The sequence below is a fragment of the Trichosurus vulpecula genome, chromosome 3 (assembly GCF_011100635.1).
Source record: "Trichosurus vulpecula isolate mTriVul1 chromosome 3, mTriVul1.pri, whole genome shotgun sequence".
Taxonomy (NCBI): Eukaryota; Metazoa; Chordata; class Mammalia; order Diprotodontia; family Phalangeridae; genus Trichosurus; species Trichosurus vulpecula.
In genome coordinates, this window is record NC_050575.1 from 295,292,792 (window position 1) to 295,306,851 (window position 14,060).

The 14,060-nt window shown below is 43.9% G+C and overlaps 1 protein-coding gene across 3 annotated transcripts in view; it reads right to left on the reverse strand.

Annotated features, from left to right (window-relative positions):
* Positions 1 to 598: 598 nt before the first annotated feature.
* Positions 599 to 14,060, reverse strand: part of SORBS3 (sorbin and SH3 domain containing 3) — a 34,830-nt gene continuing 21,368 nt past the window's right edge. For all 3 annotated transcript variants that reach the window (XM_036750780.1, XM_036750779.1, XM_036750778.1), the window contains 5 exons: positions 10,868 to 10,993; positions 9,293 to 9,658; positions 7,973 to 8,073; positions 6,985 to 7,091; positions 599 to 1,504 (listed from right to left, as the gene is read on the reverse strand). In XM_036750780.1, the coding sequence (XP_036606675.1) occupies positions 1,443 to 1,504; positions 6,985 to 7,091; positions 7,973 to 8,073; positions 9,293 to 9,658; positions 10,868 to 10,993 (762 nt within the window). In that variant the 3' untranslated portion in view covers positions 599 to 1,442. The remainder of the gene's footprint in view (positions 1,505 to 6,984; positions 7,092 to 7,972; positions 8,074 to 9,292; positions 9,659 to 10,867; positions 10,994 to 14,060) is intronic.

Genomic DNA, 14,060 nt, shown 5'->3' on the forward strand with positions numbered 1-14,060 from the left:
TAATTCAATCTCATTTTTCATTTTCTTCTAATCTTAAATCCAAAGTTCCTGTCTCACCTCATTCTGCTCTTGAACCTGATGTACCAGATTGGTCTGAGTTAGGCCTGGCCCACTACAGAGATAAGGCTATGAAGGCACCTGAGAGCCTGTGATGGATGAACCCACCCTGAGCCCCATAAAAAAACCCTTTCCTGAACAGCCCTTCTCTGCTATCACAGGGCATAAGGAGGCCCCTGGCTTAGATACCTAGGGGACAGAGGTACAAATGGTAGACGCAGACTAACATACACACACACAGAGAAAATTCCCAGCAGAGTAATTATCAATGTCATCTCTAGGCGAGTCTGTGATTGCCCCAGAATCCATGAGGGTGGCCTTCCCTCCTCCTTCCATTATCTCAGGCTCCTCCCCAGTTATCCATCCTTCTCTCCACGTTCCGCAGTCACACATGGAAGTTCTCTTTGCACCATTCCTGTCAAACTGTGCCTCATCCCCTGAAGATGAAAGGGGGGGTGGTGGCTGTGGAGATCAGCCTCATGGCAGGGAACCTCCTCCTCTCTTAGAGAAAAGAACCAAAGACTATCTCCAACAAAAAACCCTCAGTCAAGAAAGGTGGGTCCAGGTTTATTATACAGTCTCTCCAAGCAGAGAACAAGGGTGTCATAGGTGGAAGGATGTGCAGCCAGAGTCTCCCAGAACTACTGGATCGGAATGCTAGCTTTAAAGGCTCAACCTTTACTGGGAGCTCTGAGGAGAGAAGGAAAATGGTCCCTCACTACTTCCTCCCCACCTCCCCCTTTTCCCGACTCAGCTAGCAAAGAAAGGGAGGGGAGGGCTCCAGAGGAGGCACATGAAGTGGAAGGCAAGGTGGGATTTGGGGAAGAAAGCTCTTCCAGGTGGAAGCATTTGGTCCCCATTAAGTTAAGAAGTTGGTCTTTGTTACAGGATGTGCCACTTCGTGGAGATGATGGAGGGGGGAGGGGTGGAGAGAAAGAGAATACGTGTCTGGTCTCAATAAAGCTGGGAACTAGTCCTTGGTAGAGCTATACAGTGAAGGAAGGGGGCTGTTAGAGGAATGTCTGTGAATCTGAGTGCAGAGTTATTCCAGCTCCCCCAAGGCAGGGAGGATGGGAAGAGGAGGCAGAGGGTTGGCGGTTGTGTCTGACACAGGATGGGGCCTCACAGAAGCTGTGGCATCCTGCAAATGCCCCTCCCCTCCCACCACCCCCATCCTCCCTCAGGTCTTAGAGAAACATCACAACAAAGCAGCTGTCGGTGGGCAGTGGGGGTTAACTGAGGAAGGGGAGGTTACAGAGAGAACCCTTGCCATCAGTGCCCTAAATGTATCACCACCTCCCACCTCCACCCCTTCTCCCCACCCCCCGGGCTGGGCCTTCATATGACAGAGCTCTGGGCTCGCTCCAGGCTGCCAAAGTGCCCACTCACACAGGGGCCACATAGTTTCCTGGGAATGTTCCAAATTTCTGGGTCCTCCGAGAGACACCTGCATGGGAAGAAATGGGAATATGAAACATGAGGAGGGGGAAGGCGCACATCTTAACAGTGACAGGGACCACGGGTGTAGAACACTAGCGTCGGGCATTTTTGATATATTGGTTTCGCTGGACTGTTTCTGTTTTGGTTTAAAATTCTTTGTTGTGGGGGTGGCTCTCAAGTCGAGGAGGGATATAGGAGGAATGTGGAATCAAAATTATCAATATAATTTTATCTTTTTTTTAAAAAAAAAAGCTATGGGGGTGGAGAAGATGCTAGGGGAAAATCAAAGCTCAAGCCCCCTCTGCTGACAGTGACCAGAAAAATTGCTCTAGCTCACATCTCCTGGGCAGCCTGGAGGTGGAGGGTGCTTTCTAGCCTCTAGCTCCTACCCCCTGGTGGCAGAAGCCTGGAAGGGCAAGAAGCACTCACAGGACTCTGGCTGACTCACAGCATTGACAGCTAACAGACCCTCCCGTTGTTGAACTCCCTCATTTTATCAATGAGTCACTGAGGCCCAGAAGGGTTAAGAACCTTCCCAAAGGTTTCGCAGTAAGTATCAGAGATAAAATCTGAACCCAGGTCCTCAGATTCACAATCTTAATCCGCACTCTTCACCCCACCAGTACACACCTGAACAAACAAGTGTTTATTCAGAATAAGATTGTATGTGCAATGCAAAGGTGTCAAAGGGAATACAAAGAGACATGGTCCTAAAGAACCCCACCCATCCCTTCCTCCTAGAAGGTCCTTATGCATTACATAGAGAGGCAGGGTAGTTTAGAGGAAATAGCTTTGCAGGGGGCGGGGCGGTGGGGGCTCTCAAGCCTAGAGACCAAGGTTCGGGTCTGACTTTGCCTTTTATTTTCTGTGTGACTTTAGGCAGGTCCCTTTCCCTCTCTATTTCTCAGCTTCCAACTCTATAAAATGAAAGGGGTACACTAAATGACCTCAACGATTCCTTTTATAGCTTTCCATAATTCTAGGTGTTAAGTCCACCTCGAAGCACCCAGTCTCACAGCGCCAAATCACATCGCTCTGCAGGTGGGAAAGCAGTTCGACTCAGATATAAACATCTTCCTTTGAGAGAAGATATAGACTAACAAATATTATCAGAATCACAGAATTTCAGCAACTATCTGAAAGTGCATCCTTTCTGAAACATACCGAATGAGTGCTCAACCTGAAGACCTCCAAAGAAGAGGAACCCACTATCTTACCAAGTGGCCCATTCCATATTTGGATGGCTCTGGATGTAGGAAAGGTTTTCCTGACATCAAGTCTAAATTTATTTATTTGTTTTTGTAACTTCTCTCTGTTATTTTTAGTTATGCACTCTCCAGTCAAACAGAACAATTCTAATCTTTCTTCCAGGTCTTCAAAAACCTGTAGATAGTTATCACAGCCTTGTTGAGTCCTCTCTTCTCCAGCTAAAAATCCCCCAGTTTCTTTAACTCATCCCCATAAATCATGGACCATCCTGATTGCTGACCTCTAGACATTCTACAGTGCTCTCTCTCTCTCTCTCTCTCTCTCTCTTACGTACACACACACACACACACACACACACACACACACACACATTCTTAAAAAGATTCCCCAGGTTTTAGAGTACCACAAGCACCATATGAGCAAACAGCTTGGTGTGTCAGCCAAGAAAGTTAGGGTCATCTTGGGTTGCATAGCTTCCAGTAATGAGGAAGCGGGAGCCACCCCTGTACTCTGCCCTGGCCAGACTACTATCTAAAGTATTATCTACAGGGCTGGGCACTCAGCACTGAATTTTAGGAAGGATATTCAGTCACCTCTCTCCCTTCCATGGAATAGTAAAAGGCAGAAGAGTAACGGACAAAGCATTGACCCTAGAGTCAGGAAGACCTGAATTCAAAGTCTGCCTCAGATAATCACTAGCTTAGTGACCCTTTGTGACGTAACCCCTCAGTCCTTCACTCTCCTCACCTGTAAAGCAAGGAAGGCAGTCTTAATTAATGGCCTCCTAAGGTTCCTTCCAGCTCTAATCTATGATTCCACAAAAGGAAGAGCACTATAGGTTCAGAATGCTATAAAACAAGATCTCTAAATCAACCCGTTTTCCTTAACCTTTTTTTTTCCTTTATTGTAAGAGAAGCCTTACAGGGTGAAGAGGGAGAGGTATACAGATAGATAGATAGAGAAATAGATAGATAGATCCATATATTTGGTAATGATTGTAATGTAAAAAGAAAAGCTATAGGATAAAAAAGAAAGCTATGGAATATATACACATGGGTATATATACATACATATACATATGTGTATGTGTGTAGGCACAGAATTAGGTGGCTCAGTGGATAAAGGGCCAGGCCTGTAGTCAAGAAGATCTTGGTTCAAATCCAGCCTCAGACACTTACTAGCTGCATGACCCTGGGCAAGTCACTTAACCCTGTTTGCCTCGGTTTCCTCATCTGTAAAATGAGCTGGAGAAGGAAATGACAAACCACTCCACGATCTTTGCCAAGAAAACCCCAAAAGACGTCACAAGGAGTTGGACACAACTGAAAATGGCTGATCAACAACAATGTAAATGTGTAAATATTAAAGATATTTAATATTTTAAAATAATGTTATTAAATGTTAAAATTAAATTTATGAGTAAAGTTTAAGGGATATGTAAAGATCTTACAATAAAGTACATATAAAGACCTTACAAACCTTAACGAACTATATAAATGTTAGCTTTTATTGTTATCATTAAGGAGTTTAGAATTGCCTAGGTAAAAACCCTCTTTTTTCCAGTATCACTCCCTGCTCTCTCAACACCATCCACCGCAGCCTTACCCCTCATGAGTCCCTAGCCTAGTCTTCCTTTTCTTACCATCGGGCCCCTCTTTCTCTCATTTTTCCTCTCACCCATCTCCCATTTTCTTACACTCTCTTCAGGAGAGGGGTGCACTTTCTCTCCTGCCCTTTACACACTGGGCCAGGAAAAAGAGAAGGCACACATACCTCTTGCTCCTCAGCACCACCACCAAACCCTCTCTCTACTGTCATCCCTCAGGCAAAGGGGTGTGTTAGAGGCAGCCAACTGTTAAATTTTCAGTTTGAGCATTTATACCTCAAATATCTTCAAACCTACAAGTCAGACTTGACTTACTGTTTTGTTCATTGTCTAAAGTTCAGGAAATGGTGGAGAAAATATTAATGATGCAGATTAAACTTCTGTGTGCCATGCAACTGGCTGTTAAACATTTACCGGTACAATTCTCCTTTGAAGTTCAGTGGCTCTGCCAATATCATGCTATCCCGTTGTGGCTTGTCCTCCCTCTTTCGTCCAGGAGCTCAGCCCCTGGCTCAGAGTCCTCCTCTTCAACACAATCCCTGTCCTTATGCTTGAGAATTTCGATATTCACAGATGTGCCCTCAAGATCAGTCTCCTTAACTCCCAAGATCCTCCCTCACCCCACTCCAGTCAAAGACAGGGCCAGTCATACCTTTGAACACACTAAAAGTGCTGTGACTCCATGGTCCAAAACTAAGATGCTTCTGATCACAACCTCAACCTTCCCATCTCTCCCTTCGCCTTACTCTTCCATATTTGTCTTCACTAGGCCCTCTAGTTATTTAATCTCTCCCAGGCCATCACCCCTTCTCTGGCCTCACGTACCCCCATTCATAACCTTGACCTTAGAGCTAGCTAATCGGTTCAATATCTTCTCTCAAATCTCTTGTCCCCTGGTCCAATCACAGCTCATACTTTGCCAAACCTGAACCTTGGGTTAGCTCCCTAAGTTATCTTCATCATTCCTACTCATCTATGGCTGGGCATTAAAGAAGGAAGTCCAACAACTGTGCTTTGCAAATTGCTGCAAATGAATGCAATCTTATCTCAACTAGATTCTCACTGGTCTATGGCAATCTTTGTATTTCCCTTTCATTGATTTGCTATCAAATTCCCAACAGCAGCTGCTCCAAACCATTTCAAGCTTACTCCAGAGGTGTCAAACTCACAGCAAGCCAACTCCCCCAGAACCAGATTAAAAGGTGATTAGGAAACGTTTAACAAAATAAACATACAACCTAGATAGGTTGATTTGTGGGTTCTAAGTCAATATAAAGGAGGCAGGGATCTGTTTCTATTTGAGTTTGACACCACTGTTCTACTCCAGCCTGTCTCCCTTCCTTTTCAGCAAAAACTTTTATCTTCCCAAGAAAATACAGGCCAACTAATGTGAAATCCCTTTTCTCCCCAAATCTAAACCTCAAAACTTTTAACATCATTTGCTATTTTCACCTCCTTGTCTCTGACAAAGAGGTGGCCTTTTGGAGGAGGGGGGCACAAGGGAGCAATGGGGTTAAGTAATTTTGCCCACAGTCACAAAGCTGGTAAATGTCTGAGGCCACATTTGAACTCAGGTCCTCCTGACTCCACTGTACCACTTGGCTGCCCCAGGAGCCTTTCTTCTTGACAAAACTAACCCCTCTATTTATGACCTTAATATCATCACCTTTCATCTCCTCCAGCATCATTTGCCTTCAACCATCTCTTTGCCAGCATGGTATATAACGACAATGATTAATAATCATAAATAATCATAATAAATAAATAATAATAACAAAGACCATTTATGTAGCAAGTTAAGGTTCATAAAGTGTGTGTGAGGTGTGTGTGTGTGTGTGTATTCTTGTTTAATCCCTTGAACCTTGCAAGGTAAGTGCTCTTTTTCCATTTTACAGTTGAGGAAACTGAGTCTCAGGGAGGTTGGGACTTGCCCAGGGTCACACAATAAATAATAAAAACAGGCCACCATTATAAATTAAATCAATATTAATTCAATCAATACTCATTTAACTTTACTTAACAGTAATAACTGCCAATCACACAGCACTTTAAAATTTACAAGGCACTTTAAATATATAACAAGCTCGTGAGGTAGGTGCTATTAATATAACACCCATTTGGGGGATGGGGACATGGAACACCGCTTCCATGAGAAAAGGCTGACCCCCAGTAAGGATACTGCCTGCACTCATCCAGAATGAATTGGGCTCTCGTTTTAAGAGAGCTCCCCGGGGCACTGAGGAGTTAAAAGAGTTGCTCTGCATCACACGGTCAGTGGGCATTTATTACAATATAAGCTCTTGAGTAGGGATTGCTTCCTTAGTAGCTCCAAGAGGCAGAAGTGGAGGAGTCAAGCTTCTGTGCCTCAGGTTCCTCTATCTAGCTAAAGGGTGTTGAGAGAACTAAATGGCATGAAAGGAATGCTTAGAAAGATGCTATATACAACGAGTATCACATCTCTAGCTTTCTCAATGGGCAGGGGAGGGAAAGAATTTAGAAATGAAAAATTTTTTAAAAAAATCTAGAGAAGTGCAAGGCCTTTTCTGTCACTTGCCTCATAGCAAATGGCCTTGGCCCCTAAGTGTTGGCAGCAGCTGGTTCCAGTCTCACCAGGCCCACCCCAAGTGCTGACCCCTACAAGAGTCCTCCCCAGCTCCCAGGGCTCATCATACCCACAAACCAGCCATCGTCACACTGCTGCATGACATCCACCTGGTCTCCTTCCCGAAGCTCCAATTCATCTTCATTTTGGGGCCAATATCGATATACTGCCCGGTACCTGAGGGAGGATACTGCTGCGGTAACCATGAGCATTTTCACTTCTCCCCAGCCCAGCCCGTTCTAAATCAGGTAGGTCTTCAGCCCAAACTATCCCCTGCCTCACCATCACTCAGCAACCCTTTTTCTTCTCTGTATACTCTCCTTCACAGAAAACTCAGAGAATCTGTTCTCCTGCTGCACTGCACCTTCCCTTCCAAACCTAACCCATCCTTCAAGCCTCTTCTCTTCCAGGAAGCCTTCTTCTATGGCCCTGACTACACTGACCCTTCTCTCCTTTCTCAGGCGTCTGTGTCAATCATTTCAAGGCAAGTATGGAATCACAGACATTCAGAGTTGGAAGGGACCTTAGAGATTGTTCAACCCAGCCTCTAATTTTACAGATAAATTAAGGCCCAGAGAAGAAATGTGATTTGTGTAGAGAAGAGTCAGGAATCTCTTATGTTATCATCAACAACCAATAGCAATAATGTTAATAATAAATTCATATTAATATAGCACATCTGTTCATCGGTCTTTTCACTTTTCCATCTAGGTCAGGCATTGGCACACTACGGCCCATGGGCCAAATGTGGCCTTTCACCTGTCTTTGTCTGGCATGTGAGCTAAAAATGGCTTGTACAGTTTTTTGGCTGTTGAAATCGGCCCAGAGGGCCAATTGCTAACGCCGGTTCTAGATTAAAATATTGCCTAAAGAACAGAGATTACCTCATACATTTCTATTGTCTTCTGAGTCTCCCAACCCATAGGGCTGGATTTACGCGTTGAATTGAATTGTGTTTTGTTTCCTTAGTAGCCCTGAGTATGGAAATCTGTACTCATGGGCCACCTGCACTGTAACATCTCTCATCCCCATCTGACTATTCCTCAACTCATACTCACGGGGTCCAGTGAATATTAGAGGATCCAGAAGAGGAAGAAAGGTCTTGGTGAGGGCTGGGACCCCAGTGGTGGGGTGGTAATGTCCTGGAGGCACCAAGACCCTAAAGGTGAACAATGAGAAAAGCGTGGGTTATTTTGAAGTGTGTATGTGTAATGCAGACAAGACTCAAACTTTCAAAGAATACCATGGGCTAAAGAAACTAACAATTGCATCTTAAACCCTTTTCAACACACTTTCATACATTGGCTCGCTTTATTCAAACCACAACCTCAGAAAGTATGTAGGGTTTTACTATCCGTTTCACATATGGGTAACTGGGGCATGAACATCTAAAATCGTGGATTTTAGAAAATCACAAAGTAACTGGCATCCCCCTCTACCCATCGACCTTGGAGGCTGCTCTGGATGTGAAATGGAATCAGTTTAGCTGTTCTGTTGTTGTTCAGGAGTTTCACTTATGTCTGACTCCTCCTGACCCCATTTGGGTTTTTTGTGGCAAAAATACTAGAGTGGTTTGCCATTTCCTTCTCCGGCTCATTTTACAGATAAGGAAACTAAGGCAAACAGGGTTAAGTGACTTGCCCAGGGTCACACAGCTAATAAGTCTCTGAGGCCAGATTTGAACTCATTAAGAAGAGTCTTTCTGACTCTAGGCCCAGCACTCTAACCATTGTACCACCTAGGGTCCACAAATGGGACCCAAGTCCTAGGACCAATAGCTGGCATTTCCCTAATAGTTGGCATTTCCTGACCACTCCTGCCTATAGGGATTTCTCCTTCTTATGGGTCAAGCTCTAGGGAAGACCAAGGGCAAACAAAGGAAGGTGGGGCAGGATGCAAGGTCCCAAGTTATCCCATTCCTGTTTGTAGGTTTTGCTATATTTAGAGTAATTAAAATGCCTGTTTATTCATATGTAAATATAGTATGACATAAAAGGACCAGAAAATCTTAATTGAAATGCAGCTCAATATAAATACAGTGCACAGGGCTAAGATAATATGGTATTTGTGGAGGGCAGGGACCCCAAGTGCTTAATAGCCACCATCAGCCCCACAAAAAGATTTCAATTTGCCAAAGTGCCTCATATGCTTTTGGGACCACATTCTAACTCTAAATTCTGGTTTTCACTGCTCTGGTCAAAGGCAGTATCTCCCACTCCATTGGATTATTTTGCATTCAGTGTTCTACCTAGAATAACTGTCCCATTTTCTCCTACCAGCTATAGAAACAGGGGAAGAAGCAGATTTCTGATGTCTAAAGGAGATTTCTTGCTGACTTAGGATGCCTCAAGTTCTCTTGATGGGAAGTTGGGAGTCACCTGGCTTTGAGGTCGGGATGGAGAGGTCCGTGGGGAAGGTTCTTGGGTGCTGGAACGAAAGGTGAAACCAGTACGATAGGGAGAGGTCTGGCTCCCCCAATCAGTGGTGTCAGCTGTGCTTTGGGGTGCAGAGGGGGAACAAGATGGCCTTCCTAGGCGAGAGGTGCCCAGGCGTGGGGACCCAGGGACTTGGGAGCCAGCCAGGTTCAGGTGGGTAGGGGGAGGACCATCTTCGCAGACCTTGAGTCTGGGTTCTTTGGAGACTTGGACGTAGTTGGCAGGGAAGATGCCCTGTCGTCCAGTCCCTGAGATTCGACCCTCGTACCAGTTCTCATCGACCTTCCTTATCAGGCAGATCCTTTCACCCTGCAGGGAATAGAAGAGGAAGAAAACAAGAGCTCTCAACCAGGTCTTCCCATCTTGAGCCCTCCTCTCCCAGACAGGCAGAAGCACTAATCATACCTAAAACATTCCACCCCTTTTCCACCTCAGGCCAGTCCTCTATCAGGGATTCCTACCTCAATCCCAGTCCAAAATGCTATCTTTTCACCTTAGTTTTATCTCCCCAACCAGATTAAGTGAGTTTGTTGTGGATAAACTTTTTTTATTTGAAAAGAAACTGATAAGAGGCAGCTGGGTGGCTTAGTGGATAGAGGCTCTGAAGTCAGGAGAACCTGAGCTAGCTGTGTTGTGCTGGGCAAGTCACTTAACCCCAATGACCTCCAAAAAGAAAAGAAATTTATTAAAAAAAAAACCCCACACACATTTAGAAACTTACAGCCCTTTGTCTTCTCCCTAAAGTCTCAATACATGTTGATTATCTAAAGTGGAGGGCCAAAGGAAAGGGACTTGAAGGTTCCTTAAAGCTCTTTTTACCGGGGCAGCTAGGTGGTACAGTGAATAGAGCATTGACCCTAGAGTCAGGAGGACCTGAGTTCAAATCTGACCTCAGACACTTGACACCTACTAGCAGTGTGACCTTGGACAAGTCACTTAACCCCAAATGCCTCATCTCCCCCCTCCAAAAACAAAACTCCTTTTACCTCTTTCTCCTTCCTATTTCGCTTCCTCTCTCCTTCTCACCTCAATTTTTTTTTCTTTTGGGGTTAAGTGACTTGTCCAAGGTCACACAGCTAGTGTCAAGTGTCTGAGGTCAGATTTGAACTCAGGTCCTCCTGACTCCAGGGCTGGTGCTCTACTCACTGCACCACCTCACTGCCCCATCCCCTCAATTTTCAAGTCCCTTTCTTGCTATTCTTTTAGACTCTTTTCTCCTCCTCCTCTTCTGTCCTCCTTCAATCCTCCTACCTCCTCCCACCTCCCCTTTGTCCAAATAGAAAATGGCATTTGTTGTTTATGGTCACATCTTAAACTACAAAAGTTAATCCAGAAGGATCCATAGTTCCTGCCTTCCAGGTACTTACAACTCATAGGAAATGTGGTTCTGAGGCCAGCCACAACAGGGAAGGAAAATATTTCACCCAAACAAGTCAGGGAAGGAAAAGTTCCAAATATCTGGGGGTTGTTTGAGTATTATTTTCTTCCCTTCTCCCTCTGAACAGGTGGTTCACTCACCTTTCGGAAAGATAGCTCCACCTCCAGGTCCCCCTTGAAGTTGTACTGGGCCACAGCTTCTCCATATTCCAGTACCTGGTAGGTTGGGGGTTTGATGGGCTTTGGGATCTCATTTGGGGGCAGCACCTGGAAGAGATAAAAGGGAAGAAGGAAGGGTCAAAGGCTCCTGAATCAGCCACCCATTGTATAAGGCAGGTAGGTGGCCTAGTGGATAGAGGGCAGGGCCTGGAGTCAATACGACCTGAGTTCAAATCCGGCTTTAGATACTTACTAGCTGTGTGACCCTCAGCAAGCCACTTAACCCTGTTTGCCTCAGTTTCCTCATCTGTAAAATAAGCTGGAGAAGGAAATGGCAAACCACTCCAATGTCAAGAAAACTCCCAAAAGGGGTCACAAAGAGTAGTACACTATCAAAAAACAACTAAACATTTATTGAACATGCACTTGGGGACTCATAGCAAAAAGTTACACTTCATAAGATCATGATTTACTTTGTACAATAAAGTTTATAAAATATTTCATATGTATCATCTCATTTGAGCTCCACAAAATCTTGTGAGAGAGGTATAAACCTCCTTTTACAAATGAAGAAACTAAGGCTGGTCTTGGTTGTGACTTGGTCAGGATCAGACAGCTAGCATCTAATAGAGATATTATTCAAACCCAGCCCTTCCCGACTTCAAATCTAGCATCTCTTGGAAGAAGACAATATGGTAGGCTGGAACCAGTTCCTAGGAGCTCTCAAGAGCTGACTGTTAAACTTTTAGTGTGAGCATTTATTTACACCTCAGAAATCAATATAAATTAGAGCTTGATTTATTGTTTTGTTGCATGTCTAAGAAAGTGATGGAGAAAATATTAATAGTGCAAATTACACTTGTGTACTACAAACATTCTCCACCCCACCCCTAGCTGGTGGTTAAACATTTACCAGCACACCCCTGAGTCAGCCCTTAAGCCAGGAACTTATAGGTCCGGGATATAACAGGAGAAGAATCCGCTACTCATATCCCCTCCTTTTGCAGATTAAGAAAATGAGGCCCAGAAGGGTTAAGCAACTTGCCCACAGTCACACAGGGTTTAGGACTCAGATTTTCTGATTCCAAATCCAGTACTCTTTTCACTGCAATCTTATCTCAAGATGTGATATTAACTTACTTAATTGTAAACAAAGTATGTTGAGTTTCTCAGGCAAAAGGCATTTTAAAAAAATGAATAGGCAGGAAAGAACAAACATATAAAAATGCTAATTTAAAAAGCCTAAATTTCACAGACACCACTGACAAATGGGTAAGAGACACAACCAGCAAATACTAAGTCTTAAGTCTTAAGAAGTTATTTGGAAGAGAAGGTATGTGCATTCCAGGTGGAGAAAGGTATGTACAAAGATCTGGAAGTGGGAACAAGGTGGGTGTGGGTGGGACAGGCTGTCCCTGGAATGAGGCTTGAATTTCGGTGTAGAAGGCCAAAGGGGAGCCTGGAGGGGAAGGAGTGGGAGTGGGAGGTTGAGTGTAAGTATGTTATTTGTCTGGGTGGTGGAGGAGTAAGAGATCAGATTGGTGGAAGGCCCTCAAGTGCAGAATTAAAGAGTTTTCATTCAACTAGAAGCAGCCAGCCTTAGGCAAAATCTTTAATTAGGTAGTTTATCTTCTATAGTCCCCTCCCTTCTCATTCCCTCAGGTGCCCCAATTTTCAAGGTCTCCCTGGTTACTATAAAACTCATTCTTTTCCAGGAAGGAGAGACATAAATCTTGTTGTTCGTGTGACTGATAGGGACTTAATGTGTGTTTATTCTTTATCTCGATTGCTGTGTAAGAGTTTAACTGTTAGCTATTCCTTATACATGATAATATACTTCTGCCCCCAGTGCCTGGAATGTTCTCTCTCCTCAATTTCATTTCTTAGAATCCTTAACTTTTTTCAAGGTTTGACTCAGGTAACACCTCCTACTTAAGGTCTTTCTCGATCCCTTGTAATTGCTACTGTCCTCCTCCCCACCCCCATTGCACTGTGTTGTGTGTAATCTGTCTTTCGTTCTGGAAGAGGACCGTGACATCAGGAAGGTAATGTCATGACATGCAAATGAATTGTATTTGAGTCAGGGAGGACTGTGCAAAGTCACCAGCCTCACTTTTTCCTCCTGAGCCATCAGGGTCCAGTAGCCAGATATCAATCAGGATGACTGGAGATGGCCCAAGATGCAGTGGGAGACCTTGGCCTTTTTAAGCTAAGGTCTTTCCTGAGTTCTCACTTGGAGTGAGGCAACACCCATTCAGTGAATAGGCCTGTTTAAGAAATGAGTCAAGGGATGGCCCCTTTAATAAAAAATAAATAAATAAAACTTGGAGGGGAAGGCCCTCAGAGTTCATTGTATTTATTATATAGTGTACACATTGTAACTCCCACCCAGGAGTAGGATGGAAGCTCCTTGAGGATAGGGTTGTTTCATTTTCATCTTTGTTTCTTCAGCACTGAGCAGAATGCCTGGCACAAACCATTTTTAAGTGCTTAATAAATGCTTGCTCAGTTGAACCTTATTCCTAATCCAAAGGAGGATTAGGATCAAAATGATGAATAAAAAAATTAATTAAAATTAAAATATAGGGTTAAAATTCTACTTTAACAGGTGATCAACAACTCAAAACATTTACTAAGTATATATAATGTCAAGCTGTTACAGAGTTCCTTGAAGAACACAGCACTCAAAACCCGGAGAATGCAGAGGCGGGACTCCCAATAATACAGATAAGGACAATACAAGGACCCAATATTCCCTCCCAAATTGCACTGAGCCTGGACCTAAGATAAAGTCCTCATTCAATGAGTCAGCCAATATATATTTATTAAGCACCTACTATGTGCCAGGCGCTGTGCTAAGCATTGAACATACAAAGAAAAAATAAAAAGCAAAAGACATGCCCTCAAGGAGCTTACAATCTAACGGGGGGAAGACAATAAGCAAATACATTAAATCAGGGATTAGGGCTAGAAGAATTAATAAAAAATGACACTGATGATAAAGAGTTACTATAGAGACAGGGATGCTGAAGACAAAAAATGAAGACTATTCTCTACCTTCAAGGAGTTAACATTCTACCTGACAAAATTTTAATCCAAAGAAATGAGTGCTAATTATAAAATTTCAGGGATCAAAAATGGACCCCTTGGGATGTTCTGGAGAGTCACAGATAGG